At 44.9% G+C, this 27,964-nt stretch overlaps 1 protein-coding gene across 3 annotated transcripts; it reads left to right on the forward strand.

Moving 5' to 3' along the window:
• Positions 1-1,451: 1,451 nt before the first annotated feature.
• Positions 1,452-27,912, forward strand: LOC138663396 (oocyte zinc finger protein XlCOF7.1-like). Of its 3 annotated transcripts, none has more exons than XM_069749574.1 (7): positions 1,452-1,551; positions 6,850-6,996; positions 7,126-7,305; positions 7,389-7,512; positions 7,596-7,693; positions 16,191-16,281; positions 25,563-27,912. In XM_069749574.1, the coding sequence occupies exons 2-7, from the start codon at positions 6,919-6,921 to the stop codon at positions 27,164-27,166; spliced, it is 2,175 nt and encodes a 724-aa protein (XP_069605675.1). In that variant the 5' UTR covers positions 1,452-1,551; positions 6,850-6,918; the 3' UTR covers positions 27,167-27,912. The 3 variants fall into 3 exon arrangements, with proteins under 3 accessions (XP_069605675.1, XP_069605674.1, XP_069605676.1); XM_069749573.1 differs by having other exon boundaries at positions 1,485-1,606; XM_069749575.1 differs by having other exon boundaries at positions 1,485-1,606; positions 25,566-27,912.
• Positions 27,913-27,964: the final 52 nt, after the last annotated feature.

The raw sequence follows: 27,964 nt of genomic DNA on the forward strand, positions 1-27,964 counted from the left end.
ACATGGGGGACGCATGCGTCTTTTTGTGCTGCGTTGTGCGACGCATGCGTCTTTTTTGCTGCAAGCGTCGGACCAAGAAAACGCAACAAGTTGCATTTTTCTTGCGTCCAAATTTCGGCAAAAACCGACGCATGCGTCGCAAAACGCAGTGTTTTTGCGTGCGTTTTGCTGCGTTTTTGCATGCGTTGTGCGTTGCGTCGCTGACGCAGCGGCGCACAACGCTAGTGTGAACGTAGCCTAACATAGATAAATACTTGAAATAGATCACTGTTTGTAATGACTCTATATGTGAGTTTCACTTTTTGTATTGAAGAACAGAAATAAATTAACTTTTTGATGATATTCTAATTTTGTGAGAAGCACTTGTATTTGAGTCAGTCTGGAAAAGGGCTGTTGGTTTAATGTAACATCAGCAGCAACTCTCCCTACACTATGTCCGTGTACAATGCTCCAAACATGGCGTCACCAGGTCTTATACAGACTTGATGGTACTATGTGGCGGGCAGTCAGAGTAATGCCAGTAGCCAACATGTTTATGGCATTACTGTGTATGTCGGGCAATCCCTGAGTGTTTATTGGCCGTCTAATAGGCGGTAAACACGTGAGTGTGACCCCCAAATACCCAGATACTCGATCAAGTACTGAGCACGCTCTCCCATCACCACACACCAACCTTCTTGATGCGTATCAAATTATAAGCCCCTCTAAGGTCAAGGATAGAAAACCATTTAGCCCCCAAAGGCTGAATATAATCATGGCTCCGATCCATCCACCTCGTACACACACGGCTCCGCTCCATACACCTCGTCCACACAATGCTCTGCTCCATCCACCTCGTACACACACGGCTCCGCTCCATACACCTCGTCCACACAATGCTCTGCTCCATCCACCTCGTACACACACGGCTCCGCTCCATACACCTCGTCCACACAATGCTCTGCTCCATCCACCTCGTACACACATGGCTCCAATCCATACACCTCGTACACATGCGGCTCCGCTCCGTACACCTCATACACACGCGGCTCTGCTCTGTACACCTCGTACACACGGCTCCATACACCTCGTACACACACGGCTCTGCTACATCCACACTGTAAATCCCTCCTGACCCCACACATAAACTTCCCCTCATCCAGCACCATGACAACCAGCACAGCAGAGTCCTGCATACACTGAGGCCCCTGATCATGTGACCCCTGACTCCTCCCCTCCTGTGACCTCATCACAGGTCCTGTGCGAACAAAGCAGCCATATATGTGGAGTGCGGCTCTGCAGGTGGAGGGTCCACACCAGAACCATACCTCCCAACCGTCCCTCATTGTGCGGGACTGCCCCGGATTTGATGCTTGCCCCGTCTGTCCTGCCCAGGACGCAGAGCTTCCCGCAGACAGAACAGAAGCTGCTGTCACACGCCCCCTTTTGTTAGGCCACGCCCCTTCCCCGTCGGTGTGTTCCTGAGTCTTCCAGTGTGCCTCACAGTTCAGAGAGAGGGGACACCTGAGGGGACATAACACAGCCGGACACAGCCTGGGTGCCGGGGGCAATGTAAGCAGCAGACCGTGAGAGGACTGGAGGCTGCTAATGGGACAGATGCAGATCAGTGAGTAGTGGATGTCACAGAGATGACTCCGTCCAGTGCATTGTGGAGGAGGAGCAGCTGCAGCCTCCTGGGAGACAGAGACAACACATCAATGTGGCTGCTTTATTTCCCCAGGCATAAAAGGGCTAAGCCCCTATGACAGTCAGTCACTGTATCATCATGTGCTAATTACAAGCTGCAGCTCCGCTCGGTGCACACACGCGGCTGAGGCTCCGCTCAGTACACTTCGTACACAGACACACGCGGCTCCGCTCGGTTCACCTCGTGTATACACACACACGCAGCTCCGCTTGGTGCACCTCATACACACACGCGGCTCCGCTTGGTACACCTCACACACGCATGCGGCTCCGCTTGGTACACCTCGTACACACGCGGCTCCGCTCGGTGCACCTCGTACTGTGAAAGGTGTACAGAGCAGAGTCGTGTGTAAGAGGTGTACGGAGCACAGCCGCGTGTGTACGAGGTGTACAGAGCGGAGTCGTGTGTACGTGGTGTACGGAGCGGAGTCGTGTGTACGAGGTGTACAGAGCGGAGTCGTGTGTACGAGGTGTATGGAGCACAGTCGCGTGTGTACGGAGCGGAGCAGCACGTGAAAGGTGAGCGGAGTCGTGTGTACGGAGCACAGCCGCGTGTGTGCGAGGTGTACGGAGCACAACCGCGTGTGTACGAGGTATACGGAGCGGAGCAGCATGTGAAAGGTGTACGGAGCAGAGTCGTGAGTACGAGGTGTACGGAGCACAGCCGCGTGTGTACGGAGCGGAGTCGTGTGTACGAGGTGTACGGAGCGGAGTCGTGTGTACGAGGTGTACGGAGCGGAGTCATGTGTACGAGGTGTACGGAGCGGAGTCGTGTGTACGAGGTGTACGGAGCGGAGTCGTGTGTACGAGGTGTACGGAGCGGAGTCATGTGTATGAGGTGTACGGAGCGGAGTCATGTGTACGAGGTGTACGGAGCGGAGTCGTGTGTACGAGGTGTACGGAGCACAGCCGCGTGTGTATGAGGTGTACGGAGCGGAGCAGCATGTGAAAGGTGTACTGAGCAGAGTCGTGTGTACGAGGTGTACGGAGTGGAGTCGTGTGTACGAGGTGTACGGAGCACAGCCGCCTGTGTATGAGGTGTACGGAGCGGAGCAGCATGTGAAAGGTGTACTGAGTAGAGTCGTGTGTACGAGGTGTACGGAGCATTGTCATGTGTACGAGGTGTACGGAGCACAGCCGCGTGTGTACGAGGTGTACGGAGCACAGCCGCGTGTGTACGAGGTGTACGGAGCACAGCCGCGTGTGTACGAGGTGTACGGAGCACAGCCGCGTGTGTACGAGGTGTACGGAGCACAGCCGCGTGTGTACGAGGTGTACGGAGCACAGCCGCGTGTGTACGAGGTGTACGGAGCACAGCCGCGTGTGTACGGAGCGGAGCAGCATGTGAAAGGTGTACGGAGCGGAGTCGTGTGTAAGAGGTCTACGGAACCATGTGTACGAGGTGTACGGAGCACAGCCGCATGTGTACGGAGCGGAGCAGCATGTGAAAGGTGTACGGAGTGGAGTCGTGTGTAAGAGGTGTACGGAGCCGTGTGTACGAGGTGTACGGAGCACAGCCGCATGTGTACGAGGTGTACAGAGCACAGCCGCGTGTGTAAGAGGTGTACGGAGCACAGCCGCATGTGTACGAGGTGTACGAAGCACAGCCGCGTGTGTACGAGGTGTACGGAGCGGAGTTGTGTGTAAGAGGTGTACGGAGCACAGCCGCGTGTGTACGAGGTGTACGGAGCGGAGCAGCGTGTGAAAGGTGTATGGAGCGGAGTCGTGTGTGTAAGAGGTGTGCGAATCAGAGCAGAGTGTGAAAGGTGTATGGAGCGGAGCCACGTGTGTACGAGGTGTACGGAGCGGAGCCATGTGTGTACGAGGTGTACAGAGCAGAGCCACGTGTGTACGAGGTGTGCGGAGCAGAGCCATGCATGTACAAGGTATATGGAGCGGAGCAGCGTGTGCAATGTGTATAGAGCGGAGCTGTGTGTGTATGAGATGTATGGAGAGGAGCCGTATGTGTACGCAGCGGAGCTGTGTGTGTGGAAGGTATACGGAGCGGAGCAGCATGTGCAATGTGTATGGAGCGGTGTGTGTATGAGGTGTACGGAGTAGTGTCATGTGTATGAGATGTATGGAGCGGAGCCGTGTGTGTATGAGGTGTATGGAGCGGAGCCATGTATGAGGTGTATGGAGCGGAGCTGAATGTTTACGAGGTGTATGGAGCAGAGCTGAATGTGTACGAGGTGTACGGAGCGGAGCTGAATGTGTACGAGGTGTACGGAGTGGAGCCGTGTGTGTATGAGATGTATGGAGTGGAGCCGTGTGTACGGAGCGGAGCAGTGTGTGCAAAGTGTAGGAGTAGCTATGCGTGGCCATTATACGATACGAAGTATCATGTGTGGCCATTATACAGTATGGAACATCATGTGCGGCCATTATGCAGTATGGAGCATCATGTGCAGTCATTATACAGTATGGAGCATCATGTGCGGTCATTATACAGTATGGAGCATCATGTGCGGTCATTATACAGTATGGAGCATCCTGTGCGGTCATTATACAGTATTGAGCATCATGTGTGGTCATTATACTGTACGCAGCATCATGTGCGGTCATTATACAGTATGGCGCATCATGTGTGGTCATTATACAGTATGGAGCATCATGTGTGGCCATTATACAGTATGGAGCATCATGTGCGGTCATTATACAGTATGGAGCATCCTGTGCGGTCATTATACAGTATGGAGCATCCTGTGCGGTCATTATACAGTATGGAGCATCATGTGCGGCCATTATACAGTATGGAGCATCATGTGCAGCCAATATACAGTATGGAGCATCATGTGCGGCCAATATACAGTATGGAGCATCATGTGCGGCCAATATACAGTATTGAGCATCATGTGTGGCCATTATACAGTATGGAGCATCATGTGCGGTCATTATACAGTATGGAGCATCATGTGTGGTCATTATACAGTATTGAGCATCATGTGTGGCCATTATACAGTATGGAGCATCATGTGTGGCCATTATACAGTATGGAGCATCATGTGCGGTCATTATACAGTATGGAGCATCATGTGTGGCCATTATACAGTATGGAGCATCATGTGCGGTCATTATACAGTATGGAGCATCATGTGCGGTCATTATACAGTATGGAGCATCATGTGCGGCCAATATACAGTATTGAGCATCATGTGTGGCCATTATACAGTATGGAGCATCATCTGCGGTCATTATACAGTATGGAACATCATGTGTGGTCATTATACAGTATGGAGCATCATGTGTGGCCATTATACAGTATGGAGCATCATGTGCGGCTATTATACAGTATTGAGCATCATGTGCGGCCATTATACAGTATGGAGCATCATGTGGGGCTATTATACAGTATGGAGCATCATGTGTGGCCATTATACAGTATGGAGCATCATGTGGGGCCATTATACAGTATGGAGCATCATGTGCGGCCATTATACAGTATGGAGCATCATGTGCGGCCATTATACAGTATGGAGCATCATGTGCGGTCATTATACAGTATGGAGCATCATGTGCGGCCATTATACAGTATTGAGCATCATGTGGGGCCGTTATACAGTATTGAGCATCATGTGCGGTCGTTATACAGTATGGAGCATCATGTGCGGTCGTTATACAATATGGAGCATCATGTGCAGTCATTATACAGTATTGAGCATCATGTGCGGCCATTATACAGTATGGAGCATCATGTGCGGCCATTATACAGTATTGAGCATCATGTGGGGCCATTATACAGTATTGAGCATCATGTGCGGCCATTATACAGTATCGAGCATCATGTGGGCATCATGTGTATCATCGTTATACAGTATGGAGCACTGTGTGGGCATTATACAGTATGGAGCACTATGTGTGGCCATTGTAGAGTATGGAGCATCATGTGTGGCCATTATACAGTATTGAGCGTCATGTGTGGCCATTATACAGTATGGAGCACTGTGTGGCCATTATACAGTATGGAGCAGTGTGGCCATATTTTTTTGTTTAGAATTATTCTTTATGAACAGTGTGATCAGCAGTGCTAAATGGGTGTGGTTGGGACGTGGATATGGGTGTGACTAGTGAATGGGTGTGGTCAGAGGCGTGGCCTAAAATTTGCAGCGGCACGCGTTGCGCGCCGCAAACTTTGTCCCTCTTTCCCAACTTCAAAAGTTGGGAGGTATGCCAGAACTGTAGCAGGTAAAGACCCCAATATCCACAGGTGTCCCTTCTAATTGGGGGGAAACTATCACCTCTAATAATCCTCGGACAGTTCTGACAAACACAGTAAAGTGCCCCTTTATGGAGGTGACAGAAAGTCTGTTTAGTCCCTTTAGCTTCATAGTATCAGCTCTAATCCAATGGGGAGAGAGCGATTTACCCTGAAGAGTCACAGATTGTGGGGTTGTTATAAAATGTTATATTTAGGGGGTTTGTGTTTCCTCCACATAGGAATCACAATGGTTTTGTTCCTTTTCCGCTGGTAGATACAAACGACCCAACTATGAAAGTCGGGAACCAAGGAAACCTGTATTACTCCCATAGTACGGGGCCCCACACATTATTGTCGGGAAACCTTCATATAGAGGCCGGTGGTGATGGAGTCAGTGATGGACTCTGGCCAAATCTGTTTCTAGAGCCGTAGTAGAAGATGAAGATGTCGTCCTCATCATGAAGTAGTTATTTCTCCTGTCCCGTGTAATGAATATCTCCTGCAGTATTGCTAATGCCGATTCCAGGGTCGGTAAATGAGACGAGAATTAGCGTTATGGAAGATGAGTCTATGAGAAACGTATTCAGCTGCCGACTCCGAGGAAGAAACTGCTTGTTGTCTGTGGCCTAAATATATAGGTTTTATTATTAGATGGAAAGAAGAAAACTAAATACTGTAAAATAGCAAATATACCATTGCTGCTTGGGTTCCCGCCAGTCTCTGTATCTTCTGCTCAGTCCTAACAAAGTTATGATTCTTACAGCCAATCAGTCGCCAAAGCAGTGAGTAACATAGGCAGTGATTGGGAGCATGGAGGAGATGTCTTAGTCAGTAATTCATCTTACGTTCCAGTCCATACAAGACTATAGAATACAACATCTACAAGTTTTATCTTCTTATATGTTTCCCCTTATTATCTACAGGAATTTTATGATGTTACATCGGCTCATCTTCTTCTCATTCAGGTATTTACAATATCCGATCCTCTGTGAAGATCTACTATTGAGGGAATTTTCCTTATTTACCCATTAAAGATGGATATGGACCGAGACAAGATGGCAGAGAGAATATTACACCTAACCCTAGAGATCCTCTTCCGGCTTACTGGAGAGGTGAGAGGTTCTGATGACGTCACATTACATCATTCTTATCTATGGGAATAACAGATGGACAGAACTGGAGAGGTGAGGACTCTGGAAATGTCTGTAGTGAGATTTATTAATGTGTCTCTCCATTACCAGGATTACACAGTAGTGAAGAAGACCTCTAGTGAGCGCTGTCAGGACCCTGTGTCTAGGGGATGGGGAAGACCACTGATCCCAATCACGGGGCCTCTACCTCACCCCCTGATACATGAGAACATCAATGACCAGAAGATCCTAGAACTCACCTACAAGATGATTGAGCTGCTGACTGGAGAGGTGACACTGCTGGGAATGCTGGGACATTATACAGTAACGCTATGAAGGGATCGGGGGGATGACGGTATCATTGTATGTGTCAGGTTCCTATAAGGTGTAAGGATGTCGCTGTCTATTTCTCCATGGAGGAGTGGGAGTATTTAGAAGGACACAAAGATCTGTACAAGGACGTCATGATGGAGGTTCCCCAGCCCCTCACATCACCAGGTAATAGACAGGACTAAATACACATGGTCTATAATAATCTGTATGTAAAGAATAAATTCAGTCCCTGTATGTGTTTCCTCCAGATCTATCCAGTAAGAGGACAACACCAGAGAGATGTCCCTGTGTTCTTCTTCCACAGGACTGTAAACAAGAAGATCCCAATGTTCCTCAGGATCATCAGGTAGATGGAGAGATGGTGTCATGAGATCTCCCCTATGATGTGTATACAACTTTTAAGTCTTTGTGCTAAGTCTTGTTTTATCCACCAGTATTATATGGGTTTTTTTATTGTCGCAGACAGCACCCACTGAGAGAGGGGATCCGCCCCCAGGAACAGGAAACTTACAGATAAAAAGGGGCTGTCCCCCTCACCTCCTCAGTTGGTTTCCTGTTCCTGCGGGAACCTGCAGAGAAAGCCTTACCTGGGCCTGTCCATGCCACCTGTGCGGTATCTGGGGAACAGCAGGGGCTGTGACACCAGAAGCAGTGTCTGGAGAGCCCTGCCTGTCAGACTTCCCCCTCGTCTGATGGTGGATGATGTGAGGCCAGGATCCGGGAGAGGCCTTCCTTGTTCACACGGAATGTGGTGCGGTAGGAACAGACCGGCACTCATCTTGTGGAGCGGGATGCGTGCATCGGCTGCCCTGCTCTTCCATCGGGCAGTGCTTCCAGGTTTTGGCCCACGCATGTGCACTGCCCATTTAGCATTCCTGAACTGAAATTGCTTGGGTTCACTTCCTGGGGTCCGGGGAGGCTTGTTCTGGAGATGGACGGGCTGTAAGTATAAGATCTGGCGGCCTCCTGCTGCCAATGTGTCCCAAAGGTGTCCTCTCCAGGAGAATCTGAGGTGCACCACAGGAGGTGGAAGTGCAGCTGCACTGCAATCCCAAGAGCAGCAGTGGGCGTTCCAGAGATGGTGATTCCACTGACAAGAGGGTACGGAGTAAGGCAGCTGAACCTTCTAGAACTCGTGCTGTGCCTCCGCTTCCAAAACCGGTACCACATCACAGCTTCACTGGGTGAGTGTTACATGACTCTGCCTACTAAGCTAATTCACCTTCTTTCTGTGTACCTCCCCTTCAGCCTAAGAAAACTAAAAAAGCCAAGCACAAAGAATGTGCCTTGTGCTCACAACCCCTTCCTGACATCTATCTTAAAAGATTGTGTCAGAGTTGTATCAGCCAGACTTTAGAGGAGGAGTCCTCAGTTAGATGCGCTGATATACGATTAATGATAAGAGAGGAACGTCAGTCCTTAGGAAACATAAGTCCAAAGCAAGGAGAGTTACCCCTGTCTCCAGTTCTGCTTCCGGTAGTGACCAGGCTGGACCCTCTGGTGCTTCTGATTCATCGTCATCTGGTGAAGAAGGGTTATCTTTTTTCCCATAGAGAGTATGGATAACCTGGTGAAATCAGTTAGAAATATGATGGGGCTTTTAGAGGTGAAAGAAGTTAGATCTACAAAGGAAATTATGTTTGCAGGTCTCTCGCAGAAAAAGAGATGTGCTTTCCCGGTTATTGGTGCGGTGAAGGATTTGGTCAGGAACGAATGGAGCAAGCAAGGACAGCACGAGGGTTCTTCTCTTCATCTTCCAGGAGGAGGTATCCCTTTGTCCCTTTGAAATTGATGACCTGACAGCTTAGTCCAAGGTGGACTCTGCAGTGGCCTCGACTTATAGGCATTCTGTCCTGCTTGTAAAAGATTCTGGGGTCTTATCTGACCCTCTAGACCGCAAAGCAGAGACATTACTTAAAAGATCATGGGAGTCCTGCACCAGAGGCTTTAGACTGGCTATATCCAGCACATGTACAGGAAGGTCAATGCTTGTTTGGGTGGACCAGCTGGAGGAACAGATCAAGAAAGGATTGTCTAGAGAGAGGCTTTTGTCCTCTATTCCATTGATTAGGGGAACTACAGTATATCTAGCTGATGCTCAGTGGACTCCCTACGCCTGGTGGCAAGGTCAGCTGGTCTTCTTAATTCTGCTTGTCGTGCCTTATGGCTGAAGGGCTGGAAGGGAGATGCGCAATCAAAGTTTAAATTGTGCGCAATTCCATTCCAGGGTGAGTTCCTGTTTGGCAGCATGCTCGATATTCTCACCAAGACGGGAGAGAGAAAGAAGGGGATCCCTAACCAGTCTGTTCTGTTCTACAGGAGGGCCTTCAGAAAGCGACCATTCGGTAGAATGAGGCCTTATGAAAACCGAGATGGCTGGGAAACAAAGGAGACCAAACAAAAAGGTGCCCTTTTTAGCGGATCTTCTTTCAGGAAGAGTAATAAATTCCATTGACCCTGACCCTCCTGTGGCCGGCATGTTAAAATTCTTTTGCCACAGATGGCGGGAGATCACTTCTAATCCCTGGACCCTGGGCTTAGTAACATTGGGGTTGAAACTAGAGTTTCTTTGGATCCCCCCGGATTCCTTTGTCATGACCTCTCTAAGGGTGCGTGTCCACTGTCCGGATTTACGGCGCTTTGGATGGAGCGGCAAACCCGCTCCGCCCAAAGCGCCGCCTCCTTCTGAACGCGCGGTGATTCCGGATATGTGCAATGCATAGGGCCCTGTGATTTATCTTGCGGCGATGGAGCGTCGCCGCAATGTAAACAGACATGCTGCGTTCTAAAAAGACACGTTGCATGTCCGTAAACGCAGGGCCCCGCCGGGTGCGTGTTCAGACGCATAGTGGAGACGGGATTTCATAAAATCCCCTCCACTATGCTGTAACATCTGGACGCTGCGGGTTGAATGCTGCGGTTGTATGCAGCGTTCAATCCGCAGCTAATCCGCATGTAAAACGGCCAGTGGACACATACCCTTAGATCTCCAGCACAACAGGAGTCTCTTGAGTTGGAGGTTTTATGTCTATTATCTAAGCATGTCCTGATGGAGGTCCCAGAAGACCAGGAGGGAAGGGGATTCCATGAGTAGTGAAACCGTCCAGGATAGTTACTACGGATGCTAATCCTGATGGATGGGGAGCTCATATGGACCCCTGGCTCAGGGGCAGTGGTCCATAGAGGAGGCTGATGACTCCTCAAATCTAAAGGAACTAAAGGCAGTCAGTCATGCTCTACATCACTTTCTCCCACAGCTGCGGGGGTCTCGTGAGAGTTTTTGTGGACAATACCATGTCGGTTGCATATGTAAATTGGCCAGGCGGAACTCGATCAAAAGTGCTGATGTCTACTGTGGTGGAGATTCTCCAACTGGCTGAAACCCATCTCTTGTCCCTCTCAACGATTCACATCAAGGGAGTGGAAAATCTCAAAGCGGACTTCCTCAGTCGCCATACGTTATATCCGAGAGAATGGGGTCTCAGCCACCAAGTATTCAGGAATTTTGTGGACTTGTGGGGTCTTCCGGAAATAGACTTATATGCTACCAGGGACAACAGAAAGGTCCAAAGGTTTGCCTCCCTGGACAGGGCAGATCAGCCGGAGATGGTCGACTCCCTCCAGTTCCCTTTGCGGTTCAGTCTGGCCTATGCGGTTTCCCCAATGATGGTGCTTCCACTGCTCATCAGGAAGATCAGGGACGAGAGGGCAAGGGTAATTCTCATCGGTCCTTTCTGGCCCAAGAGACCAATGGATCCTCCCATCAGATCCAGGCCTGATCTACCGGGGTCCATTCCCTCATGCTCGGGTGAAGGGTCTCCGCTTGACAGCGTGGAACATGAGAGGCAGATGTTGAAACTAAGGGGGTTTTCTGACAACCTGATTAGTGTCAGTCTGCAGAGTAGGAAAGAATTCACGACGAAGATATACAGTAGAGTGTGGAGGAAGTTCCTTAATTTTCATACTGGGCCCTTCTCTAGTGAGGTTCCAATTGCTGCAATTCTCAAGTTTCTGCAGAAGGGTCGGGTGCTGGGTCTTTCAATTAACACATTAAAGATTCAGATATGAGCTTTGGGAGCCCTATTTAGTCGTAATATTGAGGAAGATAGATGGTTTGTACTGTTTATTTCAGCATGTGAGCGTAGTTACCCTGTACACATTGCTCGCTTGCCTCCTTGGGACCTGAACCTGGTCCTTGATGCCCTGACAGGTCCTCCTTTTGAACCTTTTAGAGTCTGTCGCATTAAAGTACATATCATTAAAGACTGCTCTGTTAGTTGCTTTAACATCAGCTAGAAGAGTTAGTGACATACAGGCTCTATCTATAGACCGTCCTTTCCTGTTAGTATTTCTTGATAGGATACTGCTGAAGCCAGATCCTTCCTACCTCCCTAAGGTAGCTGCCAGGTTTCATAGAAGTCAGGGGATTTTCCTTCCCTCCTTTTTTGTTAACCCTTCTACTGCTGAGGAAGAGAGATTCCACACCTTTTTTTAAAAAAAAATCAGATACATTTTTATTTAACCAAATTCAAGGTACAATGCAATAAAACAAAAATAGCAATGAGAACAATATTAGCAATGGTCATTAGTTTCAGAATTTTCCTCCCTCCCCCCATTACATACAAGAGCAGCGAATAATGCATGGTATAACCTAAGTTCAGGGTCATCTCTCCACCCAAGGTGTTGAGTGTCTCAAATGTTCTTATGCCTTTTATCTTAACATAAATGTTTTTTTCCATATTCACAATAGAGTCAGACTGTCTGAGAAATTCCCTCAACATTGGCGGATCTTCATTTATCCAGTATCTGGCGATCAGTTTACGCGCAATATATAGCAATCAAGCTATTGCCACCTTATATTTATTATGTACCTGGACCTCCTCCACATATCCTAGAATACACACCACAGGGTCCCTCTCAGTCCTACAACCATATGCTCCCCCAATGGCATTAAGCACCGCTGTCCAATATGGGTTCAGATTTGGACACTGCAATAACATATGGAGAATTCCAGCCTCCTCCATTCGGCACCAAGGACACTCAGAAGTCTGTCTCAGACCCGCTCTATAGAGCCGTTCAGGAGTCCTATATACTCTATGGAGTACATATATCTGCAAGAGTCTGCCCGGTTCACTCAGCGATAACTGGGGTATATATTCCATAATCACTTCCCATTTATCTTCCTTTATCCTACCATATTCCTCCTCCCATTTCCCCTGTGGTCTAATAGGATAATTATTTTAAAAAGCATGCATTAGATCCTTATAAATGCCCAAGCAATATATCCTTGTGAATCTCCATATTCATCGTCTTGCTCTGCGTAACATAAGCATGCCGAAACTGCCCATATTGAAATCTGCAGACCTTCGGTAGACCATAATCCTCCTGCGGAAAAAAGAAAAGAGTCGTTCCAGCTCCATATTCTTAAAATCCAGGCTTGAAACTTTATTGTGCCAATGTAAAAACAGTGGATACATGCTCTCCGGCCGCACACCGGGACACAGACAGCGACGCGTTTCGATCACTAAGGATCTTTATCAAAGCTGCATACATGTAATTGTGTGCTCATTATATAAGACCTAATGACCAATGCAACCCTAGCAAGTGGTCACATGATCCAGCACAAGGTCCTTCAAGTGAAAAAGGACTCACAATCATCGCACATAACTTGACAAAATTTGACATATAATAAAAGAAATAAACAAGAAAAAATTACTTCTTAAAACCATAACAAGAAACATGCAAATAACATTAATAATGAAACATCAGTTCACTACGTTTGTTGAGACCTGCAGGAAACCGGGTGTTGAGGTAATAGATCCAAAAAGCCTCACGAGTGTGAAGCAATCGTCTCGTCTCCACCCCGTGATGGTTTATTAACCCGTTCAATTCCCTGTACTCGAAAGAATTGAGTGCTGCGCGCATGGACTAAAATAAAGTGCTTCGAAGCCGCAGAGATAGTGCGAGTTGAATTACCAGTGTGACCAATGTCATACAAATGTTCACCTACCCGAACTTTCAATTTGCGTGACGTGCATCCCACATATGATAACTGGCACATGGTGCAATCGATTTTATAGATAACAAAATCGGTATTGCAATTAATATATTGCTTGATATTAAAACTTTGAGAGTTATCGCTACTATGAAACATTTTTGTGATATTCGCATGTGCACATGTTCTACATTTATTAGAGCCACATTTAAAGAAACCATTATAATCAAGCCATGTCCTGCTCCTCTGACTCCTAGTACAAAACATACTTGGCGAAATTCTATTACCTATAGAGGGGGCTTTCCTAGCCACAACATTAACGCCAGTTTGTAAGATTCTAGCCAAACTTTCATCTTCATATAAGATAGGGAGAAATGTATTAATAATGCCCCTGATCTGTATTAATAATAGGAATATTAAGCTGATTCTCTGTATTGAGAGATTGTAAAGTAACCAGAGACATTTGTTCGGAAAAATTCATACCCAAAAATTCGTTATCGGGAACCTCATGATGACTCTGAATAGGGCGCAAGAAATTGTTAGTCACAAGAAACGGGAGGATCTTATTGCTCGCAAGCCAAACATGCCATCAGTTCCCCGTGACGCCAGCAAACCTTATGTTTGCTTTCAATTCAGCCCTCAGTTCCATCAGATCAGGGGCATTATTAATAAATTTCTCCCTATCTTATATGAAGATGAAAGTTTGGCTAGAATCTTACAAACTGGCGTTAGTGTTGTGGCTAGGAAAGCCCTCTCTATAGGTAATAGAATTTCGCCAAGTATGTTTTGTACTAGGAGTCAGAGGAGCAGGACATGGCCTGATTATAATGGTTTCTTTAAATGTGGCTCTAATAAATGTAGAACATGTGCACATGCGAATATCACAAAAATGTTTCATAGTAGCGATAACTCTCAAAGTTTTAATATCAAGCAATATATTAATTGCAATACCGATTTTGTTATCTATAAAATCGATTGCACCATGTGCCAGTTATCATATGTGGGATGCACGTCACGCAAATTGAAAGTTCGGGTAGGTGAACATTTGTATGACATTGGTCACACTGGTAATTCAACTCGCACTATCTCTGCGGCTTCGAAGCACTTTATTTTAGTCCATGCGCGCAGCACTCAATTCTTTCGAGTACAGGGAATTGAACGGGTTAATAAACCATCACGGGGTGGAGACATGAGACGATTGCTTCACACTCGTGAGGCTTTTTGGATCTATTACCTCAACACCCGGTTTCCTGCAGGTCTCAACAAACATAGTGAACTGATGTTTCATTATTAATGTTATTTGCATGTTTCTTGTTATGGTTTTAAGAAGTAATTTTTTCTTGTTTATTTCTTTTATTATATGTCAAATTTTGTCAAGTTATGTGCGATGATTGTGAGTCCTTTTTCACTTGAAGGACCTTGTGCTGGATCATGTGACCACTTGCTAGGGTTGCATTGGTCATTAGGTCTTATATAATGAGCACACAATTACATGTATGCAGCTTTGATAAAGATCCTTAGTGATCGAAACGCGTCGCTGTCTGTGTCCCGGTGTGCGGCCGGAGAGCATGTATCCACTGTTTTTACATTGGCACAATAAAGTTTCAAGCCTGGATTTTAAGAATATGGAGCTGGAACGACTCTTTTCTTTTTTCCTCATCTGATGACTACGCTGATCTACGTGGAGTTCCGTGCACCTGCGGTGGCTGCTTGGTGAGCTGGCTGTGTCCATTTTAGCTGTTTTCATAATCCTCCTGCACCTTTCCAAAGGCCACCAGTCCCTGTAAGTCCTGCACCTGAACCATGTACTGTATTCCCAGTCTCATCCAATTTTTAAATTCTCCCATTTTAACAAATGGTTAATGGTAGAGTCTCGTTTTGCCATATCCGGGAAAAATTTGTCAAGTGCTCCAAACCCCTAATCTTTTTAATTGCCTCCCAGACTTTATGTATCAGTGCTAAAGTAGGATACACCAAACCCATCTTCCGGAAACTTTCTGCTTCCAACCCCCGAACCAAGCAAGGGATCCCTCCCCGTCACCTCGACCAAGAGATTCCACACCCCAGATGTGAGGAGAGCGGTCCTACATTATATAGACAGAACTCGCCTCTGGAGGTAGAGTAGGGCCCTGTTTGTGTCTTTTCAGAGCCACAGAAAGGGTTTTGGAGTCACAAGGATCACTTTATCACATTGGATCAGAGATACAATCTGTCTGGCCTACTCAGCAAAGGGTGAAGGTCTTCTCGATTGATCTGATATGTAATGCTGCAACATGGTCTTCACCACCTACCTTTTACAACCACTAGAGACTCTATTTGTCATCATCTTCGGACTTGGTTTTCAGGAGATCTGTCCTCAATATGGTGGTCCCTCCAAGATGATGGTTCTCTGAAAGTCTCTCAGTGGGTGCTGTCGTGGTGAGAATAAAAAACGGATTACTTACCGGTAATTGTATTTTATGGAGTCCATGACAGCACCCACTCACTTCCCTCTGTTGGATGTGTATGTAATTCACTCCGGGTGATGGTAGTATATATTGAGGTATATGTTTATACATATTGAGTGGTTTTTATGAAGATGTTCTAATGTTTTCTTGGTGGTTCCTCTTGTACTCTGTAATCCAACTGAGGAGGCGAGGGGAACCGCTCCTTTTTATCTGTAGGTTTCCTGTTTCTGGGGGCGGATCCCCTCTCTCAGTCGGTGCTGTCGTGGACTCCATAAAATACAATTACCGGTAAGTAATCCGGTTTATACTTGTGTAATGAGAACGGTGGAGATGGTAGGATTAGAGCTGATCATAGATGTGACTTTGCCATCTGTCTGTGACTTTTACAATATTTTTTTCAGGGTGAAGATCTGACCCATATTAATGCTATAGAGTCATATGTGAAGAATAATGAGCGGTGTAAAGAGAAGATTCCTACATATGACTACACAGGTGAGTAGTAACCACTAAATGCAGAGAAGTCACAGATTCTTCTCAGTCACCGGCTGTGGCTGCTTTATCGGTGGTGTAGTACAGCTGTATCACAATCGTGTGATCACTATTTTTCCTAGACCACAACATTCTCCTCCATCCAAAACTGTTCAAATTACTTTGGGCATTAAAAGCCCTTTTCTATAGAACATAGAGCCTGAAGGATCAACCTATAGCCTGAAATGGGGAGATGTTGATCGTAACCTGCCCAGATCTATAAACTACAAAGCCAAATGACAGCATACATAGAATGTGCTGACAAGTTAGAAAAACTTGAAGAAAAATATAATTATGGGCCTGTAGGGGAAAGTGGAGGGTATTGATACTGTTGGCTTCCTAGAACCCTGATATCTTATTGGATGAATCTCCCTTCTCTCCCTTCTGAGCTGCTGAATGAGCTCATATGGTCCCTACAAGACCAGGTCCAGTCTTTCTGGCCGAACTTCACTTTTATGATCGACAACATTAAATGTGCAGTGAGGGCCAAGTGTGAATTTCTGTACAATAACAACAGAGTTTCCCTTTATTCTGAATTTTTAATTTCTTTTAAAACCAAATAACTTCAAGTAGGATTGTGATAAACTTCTTAAAAGACGTTACACCTGTGCCATGATATACTGTATCTCTAAGCTGTGCGTGGCTGATGACTATAATATACATTTATTCACGCCTGCAGGAGATGTGTTGGCATGGCTCGATCCCTGGATTCATGGATTCACTCCACGTCATAAATTACATTATCTTTTCAATCGTAAGAAATTCAGAATACTGCACAATCTCTCCTGAAATGGGGGCTCTAATACTTTTTCTACTCTTCTGAACAGGACTCATAGTAGCTCCAATGGGCCATCATATATGAGTGCAACACTGGTTTAGTGTATGAGCTCTCCCCTCATGCATACGCTGTTGTTGGGGATGTATCATAGTTTTTTTTATTCTATGCCTTTTTTTACCAGTTCATCTGTATGATAGTTTGATTGTGGTGGGATCGCCCTACCTCAGTTATCTGAGTCTGTAACTCCGTGTTAGTCCTTAGCCCCTTTCCTACATCGGTTGTAAATGTACGCCGATGACGGACACCTTCGCTTTGATGTGGGCTCCGGCCGTGAGTTCACATCTTTCCCGCCACATGTCAGCTGTTTTGAACAGCTGACATGTGCAAGGAACAGCTGCGGGTGGATTCGCGATCCACCCTCGGCTATTAATCTGTTAAATGCCGCTGCCAAACGCGACAGCAGCATTTAACATGTGCTTCTGGCAATCGCGCCAGAAATCTGGCCATCGGTGACCCCCATCACGTAATCACGGGTCACTAATGGGTTGGCATGACAACCAGAGGTCTCCTGTATTCCTCTATGGTTGTCACTGCTGGCTTGCTGTGAGCACCGCCACGTGGTGGGTGCTCATATCAAGTGAGTAATTCTGCTACATCCAGGTGATCTGATCATCGCTTGTATGTAGCTGAGCCAATTGGGTTATGGCAGCTTCTAGTCTTCCATGGAGGCTATTGAAGCATGCCAAAAGTAAAAAAAAAAAAGTTTTTAAAAATATAAAAAAAACAATAAAAGTTCAAATCACCCCCCCCCCCCGTTTGCCCTATTTAACCCCTTAGTGACAGATCCAATTTGGTACTTAATGACCAGGCCAATTTTTTCAATTCTGACCACTGTCACTTTATGAGGTTATAACTCTGGAACGCTTCAACGGATCCCGCTGATTCTGAGATTGTTTTTTCGTGACATATTGTACTTCATGTTAGTGGTAACATTTCTTCGATATTACTTGCGATTATTTATGAAAAAAACGGAAATATGGCGAAAATTTTTAAAATTTTGCAATTTTCAAAGTTTGTATTTTTATGCCCTTAACTCAGAGAGATATGTCACGAAAAATAGTTAATAAATAACATTTCCCACATGTCTACTTTACATCAGCACAATTTTGGAAACAAAATTTTTTTTTGTTAGGGAGTTATAAGGGTTAAAAATTCACCAGCAATTTCTCATTTTTACACCATTTTTTTTTAGGGACCAAATCACATTTGAAGTCATTTTGAGGGGTCTATATGATAGAAAATAATGAAGTGTGACACCATTCTAAAAACTACACCCCTCAAGGTTCTCAAAACCACATTCAAGAAGTTTATTAACCCTTTACGTGCTTCACAGGAACTGAAACAATGTGGAAGGAAAAAATGAACATTTAACTTTTTTTTGCAAACATCTTAATTCAGAACCATTTTTTTTATTTTCACAAGTGTAAAAACAGAAATGTAACCATAAATTTTGTTATGCAATTTCTCCTGAATACGCCAATACCCCATATGTGGGGGTAAACCACTTTTTGGGCGCACCGCAGAACTTAGAAGTGAAGGAGCGCCGTTTGACTTTTTCAATGCAGAATTGGCTGGAATTGAGATCGGACGCCATGTCACGTTTAGAGAGCCCCTGATGTGCCTAAACAGTGGAAACTCCCCACAAGTGACACCATTTTGGAAACTAGACCCCTTAATGAACTTATCTAGATGTGTGGTGAGCACTTTGAACCCCCAAGTGCTTCACAGAAGTTTATAACGTTGAGCCGTGAAAAAAAAAAATCACATTTTTTCTACAAAAATGATCTTTTTGCCCACAAATTTTTATTTTCACAAGGGTAACAGGAGAAATTAGACCACAAAAGTTGTTGTGCGATTTCTCCTGAGTACGCTGATACCCAATATGTGGGGGTAAACCACTGTTAGGGCGCACCGCAGAGCTTGGAAGAGAAGGAGTGCCGTTTTACTTTTTCAATGTAGAAATGGCTGGAATTGAGATTGGACGCCATGTCACGTTTGGAGAGCCCCTGATGTGCCTAAACAGTGGAAACCCCCCACAAGTGACACCATTTTGGAAACTAGACCCTTAAGGAACTTATCTAGATGTGTGGCGAGCACTTTGATCCCCCATGTGCTTCACAGAAGTTTATAATGCAGAGCCGTGAAAATAAAAAATATTTTTTCTTTCCACAAAAAAGATTTTTTAGCCCCCAAGTTTTTATTTTCACAAGGGTAACAAGAGAAATTGGACCCCAAAAGTTGTTGTCCAATTTGTCCTGAGTATGCTGGTACCCCATATGTTGGGGTAAACCACTGTTTGGGCGCACGGCAGAGCTCGGAAGGAAGGAGCGCCGTTTTGGAATGCAGACTTTGATAGAATGGTCTGCGGGTATTATGTTATGATTGCAGAGCCCCTGATGTACCTAAACTGTAGTAACCCCCCACAAGTGACCCCATTTTGGAAACTAGACCCCCCAAGGAACTTATCTAGATGTGTGGTGAGAACTTTGAATGCCCAAGTGCTTCACAGAAGTTTAGAATGCAGAGTCGTGAAAATAAAAAATATTTTTCACAAAAAAGATATTGTAGCCCCCAAGTTTTTATTTTCACAAGGGTAACAAGAGAAATTGGACCCCAGAAGTTGTTGTCCAATTTATCCCGAGTACGCTGATGCCCCATATGTGGGGGTAACCCACTGTTTGGGCGCACGGCAGAGCTCAGAAGGGAGGGAGCACCATTTGACTTTTTGAGCGCAAAATTGGCTGTCGTGTTTGGAGACCCCCTGATGTACCTAAACAGTGGAAACCCCCCAATTCTAGCTCCAACCCTAACCCCAACACACCCCTAACCCTAATCCCAACCTGATCCATAATCCTAATCACTAACCCTAACCATAATCACAACCCTTACCCCAAAACAACCCTAATGTCAACCCTAACCATAACCCTAATCAAAACCCTAAATCCAACACACCCCTAATCCTAATCTCAACCCTAACCTCAAACCTAACCCTAATCCCAATACACCCCTAATCACAACCCTAACCTTAACCCTAATCCCAAGCGTAACCCTAATGCCAACCCTAACCCTAATACCAACCCTAATCCAAACCCTAACCCTAATCCCAGCGTTAACCCTAACTTTAGCCCCAACCCTAGCCCTAACTTTAGCCCCAACCCTAACCCTAGCCCTAAGGCTACTTTCACACTTGCGTCGTTTGGCATTCCGTCGCAATCCGTCGTTTTGGACAAGAAACGGATCCTGCAAATGTGCCCGCAGGATGCGTTTTTTGCCCATAGACTTGTATTGCCGACGGATCGTGACGGATGGCCACACGTCGCGTCCGTCGTGCACTGGATCAGTTGTGTTTTGGCGGAGAATCGGCACAAAAAAAGTTCAATGAAACGTTTTTTTGTACGTCGCATCCGCCATTTCTGACCGCGCATGCGTGGCCGTAACTCCGCCCCCTCCTCCCCAGGACACAGATTGGGCAGCGGATGCGTTGAAAAACTATAGCTGCTGCCCACGTTGTGCACAATTTTCACAACGTGCGTCGGTATGTCGGGCCCTAAATTTAGCCCCAACCCTAACCCTAAATTTAGCCCCAACCCTAACCCTAAATTTAGCCCTAACCCTAACCTAACCCTACCCCTAACCCTAACCCTACCCCTAACCCTAATTTTAGCCCCAACTGCTGTTCTCCTGCCGGCCGTCAGATGGAGACAGATGGCGGGCGCACTGGGCATGCGCCCGCCATTTTCTTCTGCCGGCGGCAAGGAGGAGCAGCAAGAGGATCCAGGGACACAGGTGAGTATTGTAGGGTCCCCGAATCCCCCTATTTCTCTGTCCTCTGATGTGCGATCACATCAGAGGACAGAGAATTACACTTTACTTTTTTTTTTGCGGTCGCCGGTAAACAGTTAATTACCGGCGATCGCAAAACAGGGGTCAGTAAAACCGACCCCGATCATGCTCTTTGGGGTCTCGGCTACCCCCAGCAGCCGAGACCCCAAAGATTCTCCCGGTGCCGGCCGGCGGGCGCACTGCGCATGCGCCCGCCATTTTGAAGATGGCGGCGCCCACCGGGAGACACGAGGAGCATCGGGGGAGCTAGGTGAGTATTGGGGGGCCACCTGGGACCCCTTTTCTCTGTCCTCCGATGTGCGATCACATCGGAGGACAGAGAAATTAAAAAGAGATCGCGTTTTTTTTTTTTTGCGATCGCCGGTAAACGGTTAATTACCGGCGATCGCAAATGCGGGGTGGGTTAAAAACCCCCCGAATCATGTTCTCTGGGGTCTCGGCTATCCCCGGCAGCTGAGACCCCGGAGAAAATCGGCCTCTGGGGGGCGCTATGTACTTTAATTAACGTTAATTAACGGCGCTGTGGTTTAAGTACCCTTAGCGGCCGCCGTTAAAAGGCGTATCGGCGGTCGCTAAGGGGTTAAAATAATAAAAAAATCAAACATATACATATTTGATATTGCAACATTCAGAATCACCCGATATATCAATATTAAAAAAGAATTAACATGATAGCTAAACAGTGTAGCCAGAAAAAAAGTAGAAACGCCAGAAATACGTTTTTTTGCTTGCCACGATATTGCATTAAAATGCAATAACTGGCGATCAAAAGATCGTATCTGCACCAAAATGGTATAATTAAAACCGTCAGCTTGGTGTGCAAAAAATCAGCCCTCACCCAACCCATGATCACAAAAAATGGAGACGTTATGGGTATCGGAAAATGGCGCAATTTATTTACTTTTAATAAAGTTTGGAATTTTTTTTCGCCACTTAAATAAAAAAGAACCTAGACATGTTTGGTGTCTATGAATTCATAATAACATGGAGAATCATAATGGCAGTTCAGTTTTAGTATTTAATGAACATAGTAAGAAAACCAAACAATAAACTGTGGGATTGCACTTTTTTGCAATTTCCCCACACTTAGAATCTTTTTCCCGTTTTCCAGTACACGATATGTTAAAAATAAGCTCTCGTTCAAAAACACAACTCAACCCACAAAAAAACCAAGCCCTCACATGGCAATATTTACGAAAAAAATAGTTATGGCTCTGGGAAGAAGGAGAGCAAAAAATGAAAATGCAAAACCAAAAATACCTCTGGTCGTTAAGGAGTTAAAAGGGGTCTCCATTCCCTTTTCCAAATGCTTGAGATTCAAATTTATCACACGTCAGCTCTGCACTATTAGGCTGTATGCACACAATGTATACGCATTTTCGCGTGTGTAAATGCTCTAAAAACACAATGGAATACTAAAGGTAATTCACTGACAATCCTGAAGTGTTCTGCACATTATCAGTAAATTTCTGTCCATATTTGCAGCGTTTTATTTCCCGCAGCATGTCAATTCTTTTTGCGTTTCTGCAGCGTTTTTGACTCATTGACTTCAGCTGAGTCAGTCAAATCGGCAGCAAAAACGCAGGTGTAAAAAGGTTTGCGGATTTGCTGCAGATTTGCTGCCAAAAAAGCTGCAAATTGTCAAAGGGAAATATTGCCAGAAGGAGGAAGAGTGTGTGTGGGTGGAGAATATGTGCTTGTGGGGGTGTGTGTGTGTGTACTGATGAGACCTGTATACCCAGGCGTCCTTTGATTGGACTACTACTCCCATCTGGCTGCGTCTTTTGACAGGAGGTAATCGCTCCTGCAGTGTATCACTGAGCCGCCGTGAGAGTTCGCTGGAGTTAATCAGCTCATCAGCTCCGGTGCTCTCACTGCATCGCTGCGGTAGTGCCTTGAGAGCATTGGAGTTGGTGAACTCTCACGGCAGCGCAGTGATATATTGCAGAAATAATTACCTCCTGTCAGTGTATTGCCCGAGGCCGGGTAGAACAGTCACATCTCCTGATGTGACTGTTCTACACATGAGATCGCCATGGGACACTCGGTATTAAATGGACTACAGTGGACAGGACAGTATTATATGTTGGTTTATTATTTTTTGCAGGAGACAAGGGAGTCGGAGATTAGGCGTTAAGTAAGTATGGTGAATTTTGATTCAATAAAGGAGTCTGTGATTATTTCAAATAAAGGAATTTAGTCTGGGTGTCTGTGTTTTATACAATGTCACTATGGTTACTAATGGATAGAGGTCTTATAGATGCCTCTCCATTTCTAACCTGTGGGCTTGATGTCACCTGATAATACAAAGGTGACATCAACCCCACAAATGTGAACACTACTTGCCACCGCTACAGGGCAAGTGGGAAGAGCGAGGCTAAGTGCCAGAATTGGCGCATCTCTAAGATGCGCCATTTCTGGGGTGGCTGAGAGCTGATGTTTCTAGCCTGGGGGGATGCCAATATCCATAACTCCTTCCCAGGCTATTAAGATCAGCCCACAGCTGTCTGCCTAGCCTTTGCTGGTTTGATTTTATAGGGGGAACCCATGTCAATTTTTTTCTGGGGGTTCCCTGTAAACTAGTCAGTAAAGCCTAAGCAAACAGCTGTGAGCTGATATTAATACTCGTAGCCTGCAAATCTTTGGCTATTGGCTCCTTGCCTGAATATTAATATCAGCTGTCGGCTTTTCCTCTGCTGGTCATGAAAACTATGCGGGAGCCCACTCAATTTTTTTAGTTAATATTTTGAAATATAAACAGATGTTGCATTTCACGCAGATTTCTGACAACTAATTTTTTGTTACAGCATATGTAGGTAAATTGTTATTGCTCCTACATAGGCTGGTGTGTGTGTGCGTGTGTGTGTCTTTATTTAATATTAATGAGGGTATCTGACTGAAGAGGTTGAACAAGGAAATGACATCACAACTATTATTTTTTTTAATATATATATATCTTTATTTAGCTCTTTGGATTCACAAAAATGCATAAAAACAGCGCGTATTGTCAGCTGCATTTTTCTGCCAAGAGATGCAGAAACCTTGCAGAAATTTCTGCAAGCAAGTACACAACGTGCGCACACAGCCTTATAAATAGTTCTATTTAAAAGTATATTTCTTATTGAAATTAATGTGATAGAAATATTGGCCTTTACGATAGTTTATATTGCTAAGAGCCACTGAGTCCCAAACTCTAATTACCCCGAAGAGGTTTTGCCGTTAGTTACTCATTTTTTTTTTTAATATATACCTAAAAAGACTGTTCAGCTTGATTATTTCAGTAGGTGTGTTATATAGTCGCAGTTTTGCCCATCATCCTTTGACTTCTTTAACCCCTTTACATCTGGACTTACACACAGACCCCTAGGCTTGGGCCACATTGATACTTGCTTTTCAGTAGTATGACATGGCAAGAAGAATAGTCAGGTAGTCTGGCTACAACCGTGAGGGAAGAGAAAATACAAAATCAAAAGACACAATAGTAGTCCGTAAACAGGCCGGGGTCACAACAGGAAACAAATACACAAGCTGGGAGCTGAGTACAGAGGACTGAACCAGAGGAGAACAAGCCTGTATCTCGCAGCTTCCAACAATATGCTGGACAGCGTGCACACCCAAACTGCCAGAGTAGATGGTACCCCTGCCAGAATGGATGGTATCACAGGTTGCAGGCACCTTAAACTTGGTGGCTCGACAGTCTGCGCCCTCCAGAGCTTCTGGTTCTGATGTCTCCTCCATTACCAGCACCACCTACAGAATGAATAAGCAGATGTCATAGGAGCAGATCCCAGAGAAGATGGGATACAACATTTGTAGAAGCCCTAATATGACAAAATGTCAGAAACCAGAGCAGTAGAAATCCCCATAAAGTGACTGCATTTTGGACAGTATAACCCTCTGTGAATTAATCTACAGGAGTAGTGACAATTTTGACTCCACAGCCACTTTCCGATAATTAGCATGCAGTGGATGTTGGACATTAAAAATTGAATGTATACCATTTTATTATCCAACACATAGTGCCCAGATTGTGCTCCAGAAGACACACGCACCATAAATTAAGTGGGTTCTTCTCGCTATAGTAATGCCAAATACAGTACATGGATGCTAAATGTGGTTTGGGCACACTGCAAGGATCCGAAGCGAGGAGGAGATTTAACTTTGGAAGAGTGGATTTTGCTAGATTGGTTTATGGAAGCAATGTTGCTTTTCAAGCCACTAATAATGTTGAAACCTCTGTTTTTCCATTGACAGATGATGGATCTGAGTGGGGACTTGTTTTTTGTAAGATGAGTAGAACTTTTCATTGGTAGTATTTTGTCTGCATGACATTGTTTGGTGGCTTTTTATTATATATTTGGGAGGCAGAATGAACAAACAGTTGAACACCACGATCCACTGGTTCATGCGATGAAGTTTTCTATTAGACTGTGAACTGTCATTTTGTTGGTGAATTAACATATTTTACATAACTTGCTATTTTTAATGACAGTTTAAGTAGAAATGTTCAAAAAATATTAAATTTGAGGATATTTCATTGAAAAATAATTGGTTTAATTCTTAGCAGATTACTGTACCAGGAGATCAGAGGGGCAGCTGACATCTTCATTTTTTAAATCAGATGATCTTGACATCACACAGGATACAATTGAAGTGAATGTCATTACACCAGATGTACCATCATCCCTTCACAGCAAAGATCTGTCATCTGATCCTTTGAAACAGGTCCTGTCTTCTGATTCATTACCAACTACTAAGGAAAATCAAAGTCACAAAATAAGCATTAAAAAACGAACTGTTCCTAAATCAAACAAGCCGTTTACACCTTCCAAATATGGAAACAGCTTTCACCTTGAAAAGTCTTTTCTTAAACATCAAACAATTCACACAGCAGAGAACAGATTTTCTTGTTCAAAATGTGGGAAATGTTTTAACCAGAACTCAGATTTGCTTAAGCACCAGAGAATTCACACAGGGGAGAAGCCTTTTTCCTGTTCAGAATGTGGGAAATGTTTTACCCAGAAATCAGATTTGCTTAAGCACCAGAGAATTCACACAGGGGAGAAGCCTTTTTCATGTTCAGAATGTGGGAAATGTTTTAACAAGAAATCACATCTTGTTATACACCAAAGAAATCACACAGGGGAGAAGACCCTTTCCTGTTCAGAATGTGGGAAATGTTTTAACCAGAAATCACATCTTGTTATACACCAAATAACTCACACAGGGGAGAAGCCTTTTTCCTGTTCACAATGTGGGAAATATTTTAACCAGAAAGCGCATCTTGATAACCACCAGAGAACCCACACAGGGGAGAAGCCTTTTTCATGTTCAGAATGTGGGAAATGTTTTACACGTAAAGAGCATCTTGATCACCACCAGAGAATTCACACAGGGGAGAAGCCTTTTTCATGTTCAGAATGTGGGAAATGTTTTAACCGGAAATCGGTTCTTGATCACCACCAGAGAACCCACACAGGGGAGAAGCCTTTTTCATGTTCAGAATGTGGGAAATCTTTTAATAAGAAATCACATCTTGTTATACACCAAAGAAATCACACAGGGGAGAAGCCTCTTCCCTGTTCAGAATGTGGGAAATGTTTTAACCAGAAATCACATCTTGTTATACACCAAATAACTCACACAGGGGAGAAGCCTTTTTCCTGTTCAGAATGTGGGAAATATTTTAGCCGGAAATCAGATTTGCTTAAGCACCAGAGAATTCACACAGGGGAGAAGCCTTTTTCATGCTCAGAATGTGGGAAATGTTTTAACCAGAAATCATATTTTGTTAGACACCAGAGAACTCACACAGGCGAGAAGCCTTTTTCATGTTCAGAATGTGGGAAATGTTTTAACCAGAAATCACATTTTGTTATACACCTTAGAACTCACACAGGTGAGAAACCTTTTTCCTGTTCACAATGTGGGAAATATTTTAACCAGAAAGCGCATCTTGATAACCACCAGAGAACCCACACAGGGGAGAAGCCTTTTTCATGTTCAGAATGTGGGAAATGTTTTACACGTAAAGAGCATCTTGATCACCACCAGAGAATTCACACAGGGGAGAAGCCTTTTTCATGTTCAAAATGTGGGAAATGTTTTAACCAGAAATCAGTTCTTGATCACCACCAGAGAACCCACACAGGGGAGAAGCCTTTTTAATGTCATTAAAGTGGGAAATGTTTTAAGCGGAAATGTTATTTTCTTAAAGGAGTTGTCTTCATGTTTGGCCTTGTTAAAATAAAATCATATTCATCTTCCGTGTTGGTGCTGTTCCAGTGGTATCGTCACTCGCCTTCGTGGGGCTCATATGAGGTTGTTGCCTCACATGAGCTCTGTGCCCAATCAGCCCCAGCTTCACTGTCCCCACCCTAAGACGTATTGAACATGAACAGGAAGCCAGTGCTGTGACTTCTCTTTGACTTCCTCTTATTGTTCGATTTGTCTGAACATAAAACATATATAACATAAAAACCTGAGCAACCGAAATGCAAGTGCTGACAATGCTGGAACCGTGCCAGCATGGGAGATTTATAGAAGTGTTTTTACAGGACCAAACACGAGGAATGAGAAGTCAAAATCCCACACAGAGGAGAAGACATTATCATACCCAGAGTGTGAAAAATGAATTACTGGAAAATAGTATTTTGTTGACCATTTAAAATAACTCAAACTATATACGTTTTTGACAAATTGTACAAAAACATATAACAGACTTATTATTGAATGAGAGAGGGAAATTACTTTAGAACTGACTATGTGGCACACTTTTTTTATTAGATCATTTATTAAGAAAATTACACAATAGTTTTTACAAAGGGACATCAGTAGAACAAAGATATTTTCAATGTTACATGGTTTCATTGTTATTGTTGTACATAAAATACAATAAAGTTGTCATCTTCTAAGGATTTGATTTTTTTTCTTCCATTCAAACTAATTCAACCCCCCCCCCCCCCG

Source organism: Ranitomeya imitator, chromosome 2 (genome assembly GCF_032444005.1).
Source record: "Ranitomeya imitator isolate aRanImi1 chromosome 2, aRanImi1.pri, whole genome shotgun sequence".
In the NCBI taxonomy this organism is placed as follows: domain Eukaryota; kingdom Metazoa; phylum Chordata; class Amphibia; order Anura; family Dendrobatidae; genus Ranitomeya; species Ranitomeya imitator.

What these genes read in the sequence shown, in the direction of transcription:
- LOC138663396 (XM_069749574.1), top strand. Translation starts at nt 6,919, where the DNA reads ATGGATATGGACCGAGACAAGATGGCAGAGAGAATATTACACCTAACC. An exon ending in TCTTCCGGCTTACTGGAGAG is followed by an intron (nt 6,997 to 7,125) that starts GTGAGAGGTTCT and finishes CTCCATTACCAG; the next exon opens with GATTACACAGTAGTGAAGAA. An exon ending in CCAGCCCCTCACATCACCAG is followed by an intron (nt 7,513 to 7,595) that starts GTAATAGACAGG and finishes TGTTTCCTCCAG; the next exon opens with ATCTATCCAGTAAGAGGACA.